Source organism: Brienomyrus brachyistius, chromosome 4 (assembly GCF_023856365.1).
Source record: "Brienomyrus brachyistius isolate T26 chromosome 4, BBRACH_0.4, whole genome shotgun sequence".
NCBI lineage: Eukaryota > Metazoa > Chordata > Actinopteri > Osteoglossiformes > Mormyridae > Brienomyrus > Brienomyrus brachyistius.
Genome location: NC_064536.1, coordinates 5,848,440 through 5,867,020, shown reverse-complemented (window position 1 = coordinate 5,867,020; position 18,581 = coordinate 5,848,440). Strand labels below are relative to the sequence as shown.

The 18,581-nt window shown below is 45.0% G+C and overlaps 1 protein-coding gene across 4 annotated transcripts in view; it reads right to left on the bottom strand.

The window, feature by feature from the left end:
* Positions 1-10,650: 10,650 nt before the first annotated feature.
* LOC125740709 (cadherin-2-like) overlaps positions 10,651-18,581 on the bottom strand; it is a 52,959-nt gene continuing 45,028 nt past the window's right edge. For all 4 annotated transcript variants that reach the window (XM_049012237.1, XM_049012238.1, XM_049012239.1 and 1 more), the window contains exons 18-21: positions 18,125-18,358; positions 17,799-17,938; positions 15,961-16,125; positions 10,651-12,888 (exon numbers count right to left, since the gene is read on the bottom strand). In XM_049012237.1, coding sequence (XP_048868194.1) covers positions 12,682-12,888; positions 15,961-16,125; positions 17,799-17,938; positions 18,125-18,358 — 746 coding nt within the window. In that variant the 3' untranslated portion in view covers positions 10,651-12,681. The remainder of the gene's footprint in view (positions 12,889-15,960; positions 16,126-17,798; positions 17,939-18,124; positions 18,359-18,581) is intronic.

The window sequence follows — 18,581 nt, the reverse complement described above, 5'->3', positions numbered from 1 at the left end:
ACGCCCTCACGGGGGAATTCAAAGAGAGTATTTAATTTCGCCAGTTGAGCATAAATGAAATGTCATCGCAGATTACATATTGACATCCTTCGTGGCGCGCCTGACATTGTTTGTACGCACAGAGCTGTTATTCAACAGTGTGGTTGATGTACGAATTCTCCCAGGTCATCTGTGCTTTTATCTGTGCTGTGTCATGATGCCCATGAAGGGCGTCAGGGGAGTAAGCAAAATAAAATTTACAGCCTTCCTCCCCTTACCTCTGTGGCCTTACTTTCCCTCCAAATCCCACCGAAGTTCCATTTTTTAGTATAGGTGGTATTAGCACCTAATTAAATCACAGAAACCAGAGCATGTAGGCGTAGTCTGATCTGATTTTGCACTTCCATATCTGCACTGTCGGTTTTGCCGTGTAACACGTTTCATTAACTGACATCCGGTGTCCTAAACTTGTTTAATACGCCTATTTAAAGCGTTATTGAGTTTGCGAAGCTCATTAAAGAGGGCTGGCTGCAGTGGTCATTTCCCAATTACACGCGGCTAGAAGATCCGGATGCCCCTGATCAGGGACGGTGTTTTTTCACTGGGCCGCTGAAGGAGATCGGTTACCTAATTGTAACTGCATCAAGTATATTAGCCGCACTGGATTTTGAGTGTCTGCCTTGTCCTCGGCGACTCTGACAAACTCCACATGTCAGGGGCTAAATGGTGTTAAAGGCATTTAATTATGTTGTTGGACCTCCTGTCCTGTAAGAGGCAGCACCTCTATGTGTGAGTCCCGCCAGTTTCAATGCTCGCAATTTAAGCAGCCAAACAACGCACCGTTGTACTCCGTCTTGAGGTGACTGGTCTAGACTGAAGGTTTCGGCGAGTTCTGTAATTCGGCGAATCCCCCTTGTCATTCCCGCCTGGCTCTGATACCTCTAGCAGATGCGGCTGTGTGCCTTTGGCTGCTCTCCTCGCTTTTGACCAGGTGCCTCTTGCTCGCTAAGCCTGGGTGAGAAGAGAGATCCTGACTACAGCCAAAGCATTGGGTACCCGGGGGCTACTGATGCAGCCCACCCTCCCTGGGTCTCGCCAGGCATGCTGACGCAGCTCGCATTAAGTAACAGACCTGCAACAAGCAATTCATATTTTCACATTAAATCACAGATATACTCTATATACACATACTTCATTCATCACAGGCAGGAAAATGGACATTGATACATTCACAAACAAATGAATGAATAAAGAAAGATATGATTGAGTATGAAATGAAACAATGCATTATTTGGTATTTGCACAAGTATGAGTACAGGTGTATTGGAAGGCTTCTTTCCACATATTCCATCTTGCCTGTGTTTGTGACACACACACACACACACACACACACATACACACAGGTTTGTCATTATATCTTTGTGGGGACTCTCATTTCTATGGAGAAAACTCTAATCCCAATTATGACAACCGTAACCCCTACCCAGCCCAAACCTTAACCATAGGTAACCAAACTAAATACGAGACTGGTCTTTACAACTTCAAAGTAACTGGTCTTTATTACATTGTGGGGAACATATATGATTATGTAATATAAACATAATCACAGACAGACAGACAGAAACACACACACATATATATGTAGCTGACAGTGAAGCTTGGGACCCGAGTGGGGGGGTCAGCCATTTATCTGACATCCCAGGAGCATTTTCAGGGGTTAGGGGCCTTACTCAAGGGCCCAACAGACGGGTGACTATCCTGCCAAGGATGGGAGTCAAACCAGCAATCTTCTGGCAATTGTTGCATACATATGTCAACGCTGGTATCAGGCTGAGGAAGTCATAGTTTTTGTGAGTTTTTACTTAAACTTAATGCCAGGTTGTGTGTGTATGTAATATATATATATACAGTATGTGTGTTTCTGTGTCAATACCTCTACACACATGAAATAACGGCGCTCATTAGCAACTGACAGGCTGACAGATGTAAGTTCAGCCTGCGCCGCCTGACGAGGCGCTAGCCGTTATCTTAGAAGATCCCCCTGCATGTCCGTCTCCTGGCATCCAGCCTGGCTCACCACGATCTGCAGGGATGATGGATCTTTTTTTCTCCCTTCAAGGTATAACAGACATATCTACATGTCAGAAACAGCCTGGCTGACTCTGATTAGAGAATCGGACCCTGCCAACAGCAGCAGGCCTGTCGTTAGCCCTCCGATGCTGTGGTCATGCTTCTTGGCAGTGTATCCAGTAGAATAAGGCCAAATAATCTAAGTATCAAAAAATAAAAATGTCTGGCTGATTTTAGCCAGTCGGAGCCTCATTCAGGGCATCATAAGTCTGCCACTGGTACATTAATATTTTATTATGAAAGAGCATAGGTTAAAAATATGCCATTGAGTTCGGTTGTCTCTGAATAATTCTTTTTTTTGCAGGTGTAAAGAGCACCTACATTCTCACAACTAATCAAAAGTTCTGCAGCATAACTGGGGGAAATGACAGATTTTATTCTCCCTCTCTGTCTCTCTCCCTCTCTCACTCTCTTTCATGCACACATGCACACACACACACACACACACACACACACACACACACACACACTCTGTATCCACTGAAGATCAGATGCATGGTAACAAGCTGAAATATTCCTCCTTCACACGCCAAACTAAATGCACAACCAATGCAATCATTAATTATGTCACCCCAATGTAAACAATTAAATGCTAAACCCACTGCCCAATGGAAACAATGAAATACAGTATTTATAATAGTATACAAACTGACACTATGCACAGCACTGTTACTGGAGGCTAGAACCCCATCCCTGCTTTGTGTGTGTGTGGAGTTTTCCAGAATTTCCCACTCGGGATGAACGAAGTCCATCTATTTATGAAGTTCTGGGAGTTAAATATTCACCTACTACAGACATCCAGTAACCATGGAAATCGTTCACACCTCTGATTAATAGAACCACTCCATCCAACTAATATGGAAGAAAGTGTGGATGTTTTATTAAATCGCAAATTCCGCCGATGCGATTTACTCGCGGAGAGGCGATGAGGGAGATGAGGGGGCTTGTCGTCCATCTGTGACCTTGGATCTATCTGCATCTTCCTAATGCCTGTAAAATTAACCACCCTGCATGTTAAATGTACTTTCTAATGAAACTCCTGAAAGCTCTGGCATACTGATACGTGTGGGTTGCTATCAATACTTTCATGTTTTCTGTCAGGATGGCCGTGCTCACACTGCCGTCAAATCTAGCCCACCGATAGCAGACTGCTTTGGTCGGGACAATGCTTTGCTGCTTTGAGTGGATTGTATTGAATCTGGCAGAGGTGGGTTCAAGGTTCAGGTCCAGAGAGTAAAACTCCAGACCAAGATTTTGTTGCAACCATCCAGTTGCACACTCTGTTGCTGTGTTTCTTTATGCTCAACTACTTGGTGGAAACAAAATCCTGGTCTGGATGTATACTCTCTGGACCCGAATCATTCACCTCTGGAATCGCCTTCTTGTTCTGCGATATTCTTCTAGCGCCGCGGCTGGGCACTTGCACGATGGCCTGCTGGCAAGGTGTAACTTTCTCGTAATTGTTCACTGACCCCACAGCTCTTGAATGCCTCATCTCCAGCCACACATTACACCCTGTTAGCACTATAATGGTGCTAATTTGTTGTACTGCTGCTGTAGAAATATGCTCCGTACTTATGTGTGTTTATCACAGTGAACAACTGTGCCAGGACATACAGCTGATTGCCAGTATCATACTGATCTGTTTAGTATTGTTCAGCGCAGTACTCGTGAGGCAGACCTCCCAAACCAGAGGGCGCCAAAGGGGGCCAAGGCAGAGTATGACACATCCAGTGTTCTTACTGAGCCAAACAAGAGAATTGTTAAAGACACAGAGCACCTGGAAATCCAAAGGGAAGCACTAAATGCTGGTGTTTGTTCTGATTAATATCGAGTCATTTAAATGCAGCCAGGAAGTGCATTTAACTCAATTACAACCCTATTAATAAATTATTAATTTAAAAAAACTATTATTGTGCACTTAACCTAAAATGTGGTTTCGACTTGTATCTCTGTTATAAAAATGTGACCCTTATTCAGTAAAGGGGAAGACATTTCAGATTTTAATTGTGCTTTATTGTTTCCAGAACATGCTTGATTTCCTTCCAGAGTCATGGGCCATTTACATTTCAAAGCCAAATCGCATGTCGCATTTCCCAGGCGAGTCCGAAAAGTCACGCTTGGGTGAAAGAAAAACACACCGCGCTCGATGCTAATCTCGGTGCGACCCGTCTCCTTCTTTATGGTCTGGCAGTTCATTGGAGGCTTCTAGACAGCCTCCAGGCTCTGGGGCAATCTGCACGGGCAAGAGCCCATGATGGGAGAGGAGGCAAGCAGGCAGGAGGCCAGACCTGGTGGTTGGCTTCTCCTTTTTTTTTTATAAAGACAATGAACAGAACGGACCGTAGTGATATCTACAACGCACTGATCCATCACGGCTGGCCTTTGTGTCCGCTGGTCCTGCTTGCCAGAGAGAGTGGGGTTTTTTTTGGGGGGGGGCGGGGGGGTGGGTTCTACATTTCAGGGCCAGGCACCCACGAAAACGATGCCCTTGGCTTACACAGCTCCCAGAGTGCGAATCCGGCTCCAGGCTGAGGCAGAGCACAAAAGAAACGCTAAATTACACTGAGACAAGTAAATGCGTGTTGTATAAATGCACCATTTTAAATGTAGAGGACAATTTATTGCCTGATGATATCTGGGATTGTTTTCATTCCAACATTATTATTATGATTATCATAATTATTATTATGACTGTTACTATTATTAGTACTATTGACCTGCAATGGTCTGGGCTACTATCCAGGATGTACCCCATCCTAGTGTCCTCGGCTGCCTGGGACAGGCTCCAGACCCCTGTGTCCCTGAGCAGGGTAAGTGGTTAGCAGATGGCTGGATTATTGTTATTATCAACTATGGGTGACCTCACCTGGGCTCACGCACTCAGCTGTAGTCGGTTTCCACATTACAAAGCAGTGGTAACAGGAAGCTGGACTTTGAGTCACTTTGTCTGCGTTATTTTGGGAAGCACTCGTAGGACGTCTTTTCTAGCTTTTTGTTGCCCAGGGGAACCGGACACTGAATGGCCTTTACCGCCACGCGGCCGCGCTCTCAAACGGTGTCCGTGACCCTGCGGTTTACCCCGCAAAGCCCAGTGCTCGCTAATCACGTTTACCCGGAATCCGTGAATCTGAGAACTGCTTGTAAAACCCCTGGATGTTTGGAGACGTGATAGACACAAATCGTCAAGCAGAAGGAGAACAGCCGATCGGCATACGTACGTATAACGTGTAAAGATAAGCAGGGATGCACATAACTGGTACGCAAGTACGCACTGACCTTTGAAAGCGATACGTGCGGTAATCGATTGTTGTAACAGCGCAAATACGTATTTATTTGCATTTCCGCTGCTATGACAAGAAATCGCCGTGCATTTTAACCTTAATACCGCAAATGAAGTAGGAGTTATAAACGCTAAAGTGCACGATTATATCAGCGCAAAAGCACATAAAATGACTGCGCATGTGCGGTGTTACAACAATCGATTGCCGCACGTAGTATCGCTTGTCTGTGCATCACTGCGTAATATGATGTCCAGCCCTCACTGTGTTCTGATTTGAATGTCTGGCTATGTGGACAAAATCATCTGTTAAGTAAATACGTGTAAAACTTTTACAGAAGCACAACACTCCTACTACAGACATAGTTGCATATTTTTACCCTAAACCTTTACTCCTTTTACCCAGTAAGCTCAGCGCGGCCCTGTATCTGATGTTTCCTGGGGGGGGGTATCCATTGGAGGTAGGCCTAATCCATGAGGCAAAATTGTGGCACGACGTAGGGGGGCACATTGCATTTTATGCAGGATATCAAAAGAGCCAATAGAAATCGCTCGTCTCTAGGGCACTGAGCCGATGGGGCAGCCCCCATTAGAGCAATCCTGCTAAAACCTGGGGGGCGTGGACCACATTTGACTGGATGAGCGGAGATTAAACACAAACCGCATCTTGGAAGCAGTGTGATTCATAGCAGGCAGCGCAGTGGAGGGCTGCTCCCGTCTAACTTGCAGGTTTCTCCAGTTGGCGGCCGGCTATCTGAGAAAGATGCTATGCCGACGCGGCAGATTTCTGCCGCCCACCCCCCATGGAAGCCGGTGTCTCGGGGCTTCCCAAGGGCCGCGCACAGCGTGACCACTCCAGGTTCCCCTGGGGAGGAGGGGGGGGCGATGCACTGAATGAGCCGCCCGCTTTGACACGCACCTCTTCCTCTTCGAGGGAGCGCAATGCGATACACTTTCCATTTCCCGATAGGAAGTGACCTTTCTGCAATCCATTTCTGCTGAGATCACCCTTTATGAAGTTACTTGTTTTGACAATTTTATTTTTTTTCCCTCTGTGATAACGGATTTTGTTTTCTATAGGATGTTCTTTATTTCATGCGACTGTCTGTGTAATGGAAGCACGCGTCTTTTCCGCCGCATCAAAGCGCTATTCCAGTAAGACCAGACTGTGAATAACAGCTGAACAAACTTCCCAGCTCAGGCTTTGCTGACGGGAAACCCGACGTGAATCACAAGCCGACAATCCAGAATCAAAACCTCAAAGTAAATTTAACTAGAGGGGGTACAATGATTATAATGCCACAAAAATAAGGTCAGCGATTACCCAATTACTTGTTTCCATTTTGCCTTCACTGAATAATAGACACAAACAAAAATGTGACAACAATTTGATGGTATACTGCACAAGCCGTAAATATTAGCATGTCTGGTAAACGTGCTTTTCATTGTACGTGGAGCCCGCACTGGTAAACAACGACAGGACAAACACATTTGTCTTGATTTCCAGAGGATTAACATAATATTGATATTATTCAAATCACTTGTCTGTGAATTAGCAGAACAATGTGAAATGATCCATATGAAACAAAATGAATTTGACTGCATCGCGAGCTGAATTTTGCAATTACGGGGAAAATTAGTTCCAGTTTGAAAGGAAGATATTCGCTCTTTATCGAAGCTGTTTTTGCGCCAAAAATACAGCAAGAACTAAACAAATCTCTACTTCTAAACATCCCCCAAGTATCGGTGTGACAAAAACCCCCCACAGAGATCTAGATAACGTGGCGTATTTGCTGAACGTGTCTGCTGCCGCATTTTATTAGCATTATTCAATTAAGCTCATTACTGTGGTTGTGGCTGTTTTCTGTTTTCCCCGTCTCTGGCAGTTAAAATATTCATTCCGCAGCCAATTTTACAACGCCTAACTTTTTGACTTTTGGTTCCGTAGTTCATTAATATTGGACTACTTCTACCTTATAGTATCAAAAGTAACACACGAAAACGTAAAACTAAATTGTGTTGATGTTAAATAATCAGGGTAGGTCCTGGGGGGCAACAGTGGAATCATGACAGTCTAAAGAAACCAGCGTTAGTAAAAACTGTAAAATGTGACTGCGAAGCATTGCATAATTAACATCAGTTTTCAAAATTGTCTTTTGCTTCTTAATGCTGGCAATCTAGTGTAAATAATTATTGGAGAACATTAAGGTCAATTTAAGAAGCCTTCACAAGGAAAAACCAAAAGCAGAAAGTATATATTTACTGGGATGTACAAGTGTGTGTGTGTGTGTGTACAGTGCCCTCCACAATTATTGGCAACCCTTTCTACGTTATATTTAAGTAATCTGCACTTGCACTCTGTGCTATAATACGGCAACTGTGAGACACTGTGCAAATTTTCACTTTTAACTTTGAGCAATATTTACTCTGCGCAAGATTCACCTCTGTCCTGAACAGTAGTCTCTGTGTAGTTCTGTATTGTGTGTATGTAGCCTGTAGTATTTTGTTTTGTTTTTGCACATTGAGCCAGGAGAAACGCAATTTCGTTCTACTGTGCACTCTCGAATTGTATGGTCCGAATGACAATAAAGCCAACTTTGACTTCGACTAAAAGATTTGTAAAAATGGTTAGAAAGCAGCTTCATGTTACACTGAAAAATTTAGAAAAATACAACCCTTCATTAACATAAATTTATTCCAAGAAAGAAATAACCTTCGTCAAGAAATAATTATCTTTAACAAAAACACATGAGCCATGATTATTGGCACTTCTGGAAATTATTGTGAACACAATGCAAGCATGTTTCCCCTGGAAATTGTACATCTTTTAGTTGAGTGGAGTGAATAGGAACCTTCAAGCTGTCATCCATGACTTCCTGGTTAACAGGGATACGAACATGAGGTGGCACAGAGCCCAAATTCCCTTAGTCATCCATCAACATGGGAAAGATAAGAGAACATGCAAACCAAATGAGGGAGAAGCGTGTTGACCTTCATAAGTCAGGGAATGGGTATTAAAAATAGCTACTTGCCTTAAAATGCAAATTTCTACTGTTAGGGCAATAATAAAAAAAGTGGGCAAGAACTGGAACTGATACAAACCTGCCTGGAACTGAAACTATTACAAACCTGCCTGGAACTGGAACTGTTACAAACCTGCCTGGAACTGGAACTGTTACAAACCTAACTGGAACTGTTACAAACCTGCCTGGAACTGGAACTGTTACAAACCTGCCTGGAACTGGAACTGTTACAAACCTTTCTGGAACTGGAACTGTTACAAACCTGCCTGGAACTGGAACTGTTACAAACCTTCCTGGAACTGGAACTGTTACAAACTTACCTGGAACTGGAACTGTTACAAACCTGCCTGGTAGTGGAACTGTTACAAACCTGCCTGGAACTGGAACTGTTACAAACCTGCCTGGAACTGGAACTGTTACAAACCTTTCCCCCACGTACAGTGAGGAGGATCATAAGAGGCAAAAAAAAATCCCCAAGGATGACTGTTGGTGAATTGCAAGACCAAGTAAAATCTTGAGGTTACCACATCTCTGAAAAAACTATCAGCCCCCTTCATGCTAGCAGATTATTTGGAAGGTTTGCCAGAAAAAAAGCTTTTTTTGTCAGTTAACCACAAATGTAAGCAGCTGGAGTTTGCGAAACACTACTACAACTTTGACTGGAACCAAATTCAATGGTCTGATGAAACAAAAATGGAGAATTTTGGCAATAAACATAAGGTGGGTTTGGCGTAAAAAGATGGATGGCTATAATGAAATGAATGATTCAATTCAAGACACGTCTGCACTCACATTTACATGTATGTAACAGTTTTATTACCTTGAAATTAGTCGGTAGGTTTAGAAAACTACCTCAGTGGTTTTGATGTAGCTAATTGTAAGTTTATAATGGAATGATATAGATTTGCCGTAAGATTTCTTGTGTGAGCGCGAGTCTGATTGTGCGAGTGTGTGATTCTAGGGGTTTTATCGCCAAAGACTGAAAATTACACATTTGCTGAAAGGATCAGGGTTAGAGAAGCTTCATGTTTGATCTTTGCCTTGTTCTAGCACTTTCCGGGACATGGCACTTTCTCAGTTAAACTTAGCACTGTAATTGTCTCCACAGTGGAAATGTATTTCCCTGGCCTTTGGCTTGTACACACTGTTCTTAAAACTGTATTGTTTGCTGCTATTTCCCAGTAGTAATTATCACTTGAATGGTTTAATTATTTTTAAAATAAGCACAAGCATGAATAAATATCACCGTCCCCCCAGCCCAATGAAGATATTTGTTTAGCGTCAGTAAAGTTCTATTATGCTGGTGGCAGACAGAGGTGGTCAGGTGGGTGTGACCCAAATGCTCAGCCCCAGTAACCATGTGGATGGGGGTCAGCTGGTTGCCATGGTTACAAGAGGCCTGTTTCCATGGAGTGTGAGACTCGATGGGCACCTGGACGCCAGAAGGCGTGTGACCGGAACCCTGTAAGGGGAATCAATCCAGCAGCCAGAGTCAGGCCAGCAAAACCTGTAACCCCCCCCCCCCCCCCCCCCCCCCCCCCCCTTGTGTGGCGGTCAAGTGCTAGACCTTCAAAGGTCATTAAGTACTGACAGCTCCTTTCAAAAGGAGCTCCATCCACGATTAAAAATTAACCTCCAGGGTTTCTTTTGGTTCCTGTTCCTGGAGGTCATGAAAACAGTGGTCTTAACAGGGGCTTTGTGTGTAATTTTCCTTTTATGTCAGCTAAGAATGTTTGTTCTGAGCTAAAGTGGGTTTTATGCGGCCTCACGTGGATATGGGAGAGGTAGATTCTCCTAACATCAAGTTTTATGTAAATATCCACACAATGAATATCTGTGGAGCATCTGTATGAGGATAAAATCGATGCCTGGTGCTAACTGTCCATAAAATCCCGAGTCTCCTAAAGTCTGTGACCAACTACACCTGTGAAAGTGTAAGCGATTCAAAAACAGGAGTGTTTGACAAGGAAGTGTGGAGGAAAATCGGTCACTCAGTCTGGGGACCGATTTTCAGGGCTCTGAGTCGCTAACTTTCATTTAGAAATCCAATTTAAGAGAGTAGAACATTACTTCACAAATGTTCTCTGATGCTAATTAAATTAGCGGAGAGCTATATTTTCATTCGCCGTAAATGACTGGGACAAATCCCCACACGGCACACAGAGTAACTGGCAGATTTCGCAGCGAAGAAAAAAAGGTGGGAGTGATTAAAAAAAAAAAAAAACACTGAAACATACAATTAATAGAAGGTTTTTATGAGAAGGCCAGTGATGATAATGTGGGTCCTGACAGAATATTAATGAGACTAGCTTCACAAAGGACACAATAAAATCTCCCTCAGTGAAAATATACTGGTTGAATTCCACTCATTGAAGACAAATGTTATTACAGATCAGATGATATGGCCATTGAACTTTCTGTCTCTTTATATGTGACATACGTCTGCTCGATGCGTCAGTGTTAGCTTTTCAAATGCTAGAGGGGTTGTTGCTCTTTGCGGAGGTTTACGCCAGCCCTGTTCCGTTTCACTTAGCAACATGGCAGAAGGACGAGCAAATCTAAGGGGGTCTTTAGTGTTCACCCCAGGGATTTTTTTTTGGAGGAAATTCACATGGACTGGACCACCCTGTTGGGTAACGGAAAGGGGATGTGGTCAGAAGGGAATGATAGACGTTCCGGTTCATTTAGCTGTGGACCCTGAGAGCAGTTAGGTGACCAGAACAAGCGTCATGTGAAAAGTACATAACTGGGTTTTGACTGGACTGCATTCCCACCAGCTGGCTTACTCTCCATTCTGGGACATAACGCTGCTGGAAATCAACACACCTACAACAATTCAGAACGAGTAAAGGGATGTCACAGTCACACGGGGGCTGCTCAAATCTCTCCACCCCCGGTTTTAATCGAAAAGAGGGCAGAAAAAAGAAAAATGAAGTCCCATCCAAGAAATGCTCCAGGCACTGTGAGAAAATCTTTTTTTTTTTTGTTCCTTTGAGCTGATTCAGACACACAAAAATACAGTTCGTAGCTGCAAAACGGCCGCTTAATTCAGATGGTGGGGGTCAGAGATGTATAATCCTTTTCATACTGTCCAAAAGACCACTGACAAAAGCATCTCAGCCTTAAAGCTCCTTCAGACATCAGCGCCAACAGTTCCACGACGCATATCTCAGTACAAATCCAAACGGCTGTGTCGGTGTGTTTAATTTTGCCTTTTTATTTATTTTATTTTTATTTTTTGTCATTTTTTTACAAAAAAAAAATCTCATACATTGTACTCGATACATGTACCCGGTCGTCTCATGTCCTTCGTGTTTTTGTAAATAAATTTTGGAAATACGTTTTTATAGTGAAAAGATAGAAACATGCAAAAACTTTTTTCTGTAGTCCAAATTATACATATACAAGTTTTGAACTTTATGCACTCCTCTGAAGTCAATGACAAAAAAGAAAAAAAAGTATGTACACAAATTTTTACAGAAGGGGAAATTAAACAAAAAAAACATAGGATGACTGAAATATATCGGAACAAAATAAACACTTGTGTAAAATACTACACCACTCCAGAAAAGAAAGTTATTCCTCTACAAAATTAGCATTCATGACTCCCTTAATTTGCAAACATCTGCTTCATTTTTTTTTCCACTGAAAAAAAAAAGAAAATATTAATGAAGTGAACTGTACATTGTCTAGATTTTTTTTTTTTTTACTTTTGCCGAATCTCTCTTTTGTTGGTCTCTGACTTCGCGTAATGAACTGAAATAACTGTCGCCAACAAACATTTTAACTTTGCAACTTTAACCAAAAACATGTGGAGCGAACAATTGAACACGTTTCGGAAATCACCGAAAAAAAAAACTCAGTACCCTTAAAGCCTCAAACAAAACTAATCATTCGGATCCAAAAATGTACAAAAAGGCACGTTAAATCCCAGTGCTTCTGTACTGTGTAATTCAAGTGTAACTGGGCGATCTTAACACCGAACCGACAGTCCTCTGATGTGCACTTTGACCCCCGGAGCCGGACAGCGGCCTGGGCAAAAGCCTTCAACAAGTGAACGTGTGAGAAGACGACAACATTGAGCTAGCTTCACTCTCGTATCCTTTTACCCACTGCTGCTCGAGCTCTTTCGGGAATATTCGGTTTTAAGAGTCCACGTCCCACAAAAAAAGAAAATATGTCACGTTTTTTCTTTTTATTTTTTGATTCATTATTATTTTCATCGTTGATTTTTTTAATTTTTTTTCCCTTTGCCTGCCATGTTCCTGGCTAGTCGTCATTCCCGCCATACATGTCGGCCAGCTTTCTGAAGCGTGGCCCCCAGTCGTTGAGGTAATCGTAGTCCTGGTCGCCCCCACTGCTTGAAGAATTGAGGGAGCTCAGGGAGCCTGCCGTGGAGCCACTGCCCTCGTAGTCAAACACCAACAGGGAGTCGTAGGGCGGGGCTGTGGGGTCATTGTCAGCAGCCTTAAGTCCCTGTAAGAAATTTTAAAAGTTATTGTTTACTACCAAATCAACTACCCCTATATTCTGTCAGCACTACAGGTCTGTTACATGACTGGCTTAGCAGGTTAGTGCCTGGGATGAAAAGGTTGTTGGTTCGAATCCCTGGGCCGGCAGGCTGACGTGGCCATTGGGTCCTCAAGCGAGACCCTTAATCTCCATGGTTGCTGCATGCGGGCTGACTACGCTGCGACCCTCAAACTTGCTCTCACCTGTATATGTGTCTATGCGTCTCATGGCGAGCAAGATGGGATGGAAGAAAAGAGAATTTCCCCTTGGGGACCAATAAAGCATCACTGTGCTATTTATTTTATACTTGGAATCCCACAAATAAGGCACCAAAGTGTTTATTCCTCAAAACAAATTTTAAAATGAAAAGTTTTGGAAATTGGCCCGATTATAAACCAGGGCTCGTTTGAAGAATGAGGCCGCCAGGCATGATTCCTGAGACGTTTTTGTGAGCCGTTATCCGTTTCCAATGCTTTGTTGGACCAGCGTGTGGCACCGCACCCACCCACCCACCCAACACGCTTGGGTAAGTGCCCCAAAAACACGGCTTATGTAAAAGTCTTACGTCCCCAGGAACGGAGGGAAGTGGGTCACTCTATCACCCTACATGTTCCCGTTACATGTCCCGGGCGAAAAGCGACTCTTGAAAACGACGTTTGGTTGGAATCGGAAAAGGCATTTATTCAGCGCAGGAATGATTTACTGCCCGATTCACACCCAGCATTTCTGTAATTGCCTGAAGACGCCACCATGGTTCGGAAATGATTTTCTGCTCGCTAACTCTTGTTAAACGGTTGCTCAGGGCTACAAGACTAATAATTTAATGCTAAATATGACAGATGGGTCACTCGTTACAGTGAAAGCTGTCTCTTCTCCGCCGTCTGACATGGCCTGACGAGAGGGATCGCCCGCTTGGGCTGGAAGGCCCTCCCACTGATTCCCAGGCCTTACTTTCAGCTCCCTTTGTCTAACAAACCACCACACAAACATAGCATGGATAACAAAGCTCTCTTGGGGGGGTGGGGGACTAGGGACTTAAGTCTGGGAACTACATACATATGACAAAAATACTATATATCCCACAGTTCGTCAGGCAAGCTTTCAAATACCATATTTGATTTTTAGTTGGTGAGAAATATCTTTTTTTGACATCTGTCCCCCATCCCCCCCCACCACTGATATGTAAGAACGTCCGGCCACATGCGGCCCCCCCCCCCCCCCATCAGAGAGATTACAAGCAGAGCTTGTCGGTCTTGGCTGCCGGATGTTTTGTGTCTGGTGTTTGGGGGAGTGCGGATGAAGGGAGCCTGGCCGCGGGGGCAGGCCCTCCACACACGCACTTCAGAGGAGCTGCTTCTTCAGTGGGGCCTGCAGTCGTCCCTTCGGCTGGCCACTGCATCAGCTCACAGGATCAATCCTGACAGGCAATGATTTATCCCCCTTAAATCTTTTGAATGGCACATTACTTTTATATTAGGAAAAAAAAAAAAGTCTTAAGTTCAGTGTTTTCCTGACTTCCTCTCACTCCCAAACCTCATCGTTCGGGTTCTTCTGCGAGCCGAAATGTAAGTGATGAGCAGTGAGTAACTACCTAAGCAGGCACAGTGCCCCTTGGGACTTGAACCAAGTACTCCCCAGGGGCTGTCTAGTTGAAGAACTGTAAGCCCTACATGTCGGATGCTGACTGGGTCAGACCCCATGCCTGACAGGTGCCTGGCAGTTGGCGGTCCTGGATCCAGCAATATCCAGGCGTATCTACGGGAGGTTACAGAGGACTCGCGGCACGTGGGTGCAGACGTGCGTGACGTCGCTGATGCAACCGCTTCTGGGTCACCCCAAAATGACCTTAAGTGCCAGACATTCAAACTTTTCCCTTTATTCAGAACTACGTGACTTCAAACCAGGTAGAAACAAAAGGTGAACACCTCTGATTGCATATTCAGACATTTTAGTCCAGTGACATATGCGTGAGGAAAGACTGGGGCTAGAGAGCAGGGCTGGCCAGTGCCCCTGGGGCAGTTGGGGTTAAGAGCCTGACTGTCATACAATTATTCTCCCAGCCATGGGATCTGAACCCATGACCTTCCAGGCAGACTCAAATGCCTAACCAAATGAGCTACATCCGGCTCTCATCCTACAACCGAGAATAAGAGTGGGAGTGCTATAATTCGTAGGCCTTCTGAGAAGCTTTCTGATCTACCTAAGCTACTGAGGCACATAAGATGCTTTAAATATTGATCAGTACGGCCAACGGATGTTGAATAGAGCTCCTAATGAACTTTTGCTTTTCATGAAATATACTCTAAGAAAAGTTTTGCTGAAACTATACGGATATGGGTGTGTAGACATAGCATAGGGATGACCCCCGCCTATGTGCGTGTGGAGTTTGCATGTTCTTCTTGTGTTTTCGTGTGAGATTCGTCTAACACTATCGTCCTTTGCACATTTGAACTTGCTGGCAAGGACTCCAGGCTGTCAGCTATACTGAATACACTGTGGATGGATCGATGGATGGATAGAAATGCTTGACATATTTATCTGAAGAGAACCGAAAACGAAAATCCAACAAGCTGTCCGGAATGTGAACCACCCTGGTGAAATTTTTGCTCCCGGGACTATGAATTTGCATACAGACCCGATTAAACCACAGAACTTGCTGTTTAGATCGAGGATAATTACTTTGGGTTTTTCCTGCTACTGCGAGTGTTTAATTCTTTACCGATTTAATTTAAACGTGCCTCTCACCAATCTCATTAGCGCTTGGTTTGGTGTGGCCCTGTTTAAAATATTAAATTCCTTCTCCGGTGCAGACCGAGTTCACAGTGTGAGGCTATCAAGATGACAAGGAGTCCCACATTAATATCTTAAGGTTGATTTTCAGTTGTTGCGTTCCTGTAAATGTGCTTATCAGATGCGGTCCCAGGCAGCATTCGCATATTCTAATGAACGGCGTAAACAAATTAGCGTCATAAACAACAAGGACTCCCCATTGAGTTAGTAAATCTGGCTGATTTTTGTCCCTCCTCCCCAGAGTACCTCGTTAATGAAGTCGCCGATGTCTCCAGGGTGGGGTGCGGCGGACCGGACCGGGTACTGTGGCTCGGGGTGCAGCGGCCTCTCGTCAAGACGCCGGATGCCGACGGGTTTGATGGTGTCGGGTTCCATCGTGTCCGGCTGCTGGAGTTGACTCAGGTCGTAATCCTGTTAATCACATGGCAGTTTAAGGCCCACTTTTCTTGGGGAGAGGGCGGTTCCAGACCCATTCAAAACATAATCACTGATTTATGGTGAATGTTTGCGAGATGACGAGGCAAGGAGGACTTGATTAATTTTAATCCCGGGCTGCGTGTCCATTTCACCTTAGATTTCGGCACAGTCCTAGCGTGTGACATTAATGGAAGCGTATTCTTTAAGATCCTTCAATTCCTAATGTCCATTTACGTTCGAGTTCAATAGTCCGCGGCGTCTGAATTACGCCGGCAGTGAGATATACCCCGGGATGAGCAGTAAACACGGCGGGCACTTGAAGAAGCTTGACTGCAGATTCAAATCAGTCGCAATTTTGGAAAAAAATGCGTACACTGCAGCCTCGGTTCCCTGAGGGTAACGGCTGCTCCCTATGATGTATTGCTATTTTTTATGAGACCCCTAGTAATCTATCACCTCCCTACCCCCCCCCCCCCCAACACTATGCACACAAAGCAGGACTGAGTCGACTTTCCTCTTAGCTGTGCTGTGTCCCATTTGCCCCCAGGGCAAGTTAATGGATGCCAGAAAGCATGTGTCCTTCTTAACTGGGAGCTGAAAAAGTCTTTTCTTCCATACGGCTTTAGTGTGGAGGTCAGGGTTTTCCGGAACAGTATGGTTTTCCTTTGCAACCCCTCCCACCCCCACCCCAGCTCTGCATTTGGAACCATTGAGTGGAAACTGAACTGATCCGATAGAAGCTTCCGGACTCCTAACCCTGCCGGCTCCAAACAGCCACCCTGAAACACCACCTCTTCTGTGTTGCCTTTTCTGTATCGAACGTCTCCGCTAAGAAACCACCCCCCTTTAGACCGCCGAGGCACAGAACCCTCAATCCACTAATCAGAAGGACACATAAGGACAGTCATAACTTAACAGATGATCCGTAAGAAGCTTTGTTTTCATCTGGCGTTTGGTTTTCTCGTTGTTCCCTTAACACCAGGTGAACATGGCACGGCATCGGCCCAGCCGCAGAGATCAGTGAGGACCATCAGCGACATTCACATTTATTTTTGTGCTGCCTATCACATGGGCCTGGTGGGAATTGTCCCTCACCAAGGTGATCTGGCACCTCTCACACTGACGGAGATACGCACTTTGGTGCATTATCCCTATTTTTTGCCCTCTGGTCACTCCCAGATCACGAGTTTTATATTTCAGCATGGGCAGAAAACGTCCAGTTATTTACGCTAAACGGACACAGCGCTTTAGGGAGTCTGACCAGGCGATGCGTCTCCGGACGAGGTGGCCAGCTGAGCAAAGCCGGCTTCCGGCAGAGTGAGTGGGTGTGCAGGAGCCGGCTGAGTGGAAATGAACGAGTGCGTTGGATCAGTATGACATTTTAATTTCCCTCACAGTAGGGGGCTAGAAGGGCAGGTTCCTCGCCTGCCATGCGGCTCCCCGGCTGCGATTATTTGCACAGACACCGACATATGAACCAGGATTGCTGACACACTGCAGACAACCGTCATCCTCCCCCAGCGTCTTTTACAGTTTCACTGTGACTTCCACCTTCGGGGAAGAGAGCGTGGGGGCCCGCCTCATTACACCCTAGTGGACTTCTGTCTGAACCAGGCCATGTCATTGACGGTTCTGCGCTCTGCTTCCTGCTGCGGGGGCCGGCCTACCTGGTCCTCTTCGCCACCTCCCTCTTCGTCGTACTTCAAGATGTTGTCCCGGACGTCGTCCTCAGGGTCGATGAGCAGCTGCTTGGCTTGCCGTTCTTTATCCCGCCGCTTCATCCACACCACGAACAAGAGAACCAGGACTGAAGCAGACATGGGGAAGGTCAGAATGAGGACCAAAGCAAACATACAAGAGGTCAGCAAATGAACGCCAGATCTTATTTCAGACCTTATTAGCATTAAGATACAGCAGGTCTGGTTCAATCCATACACTCCCTCACGAGTGGGCAGAATTACGGTGGGGAAGGGCCAATGTGGGCAGGGCTTACTGAGCAGGATGATGATGCAGAGCAGGATGGCGATGATGGCACCGGTGCCCAGGCCTGCAGCCACGATGCGCTCCATGTCCACGCAATCGCCGTTGTGGTCACACTGGCACACCTTGACCCGCAGGTACGACGTGTTGACCATGGGCAGGTTCCCTGAGTCTGTGATAATGATGGGCACCTCGTAGATGCCACTCTCCAGGTAGCTGATTCTTAGGCTCAGCTGGGCATAATTCCCTGAAACGTCACGAGGGGGGGGAGGTGACCTTTTATCAATTCTGCACGCTCAAGTGATAACCCTGAAGAGACTGTCACCCTTCATTGCTAAACACTCGTACCCTTCAGACACACTGATTGGCACTAATTAAGCAGCAATGTCCTTTTCAAATAATGTGTCGTCCTCTTACTAGTACTGAACAAAAAAAGCCAAAAATATCGACAACAAAATACAAACTTGAGA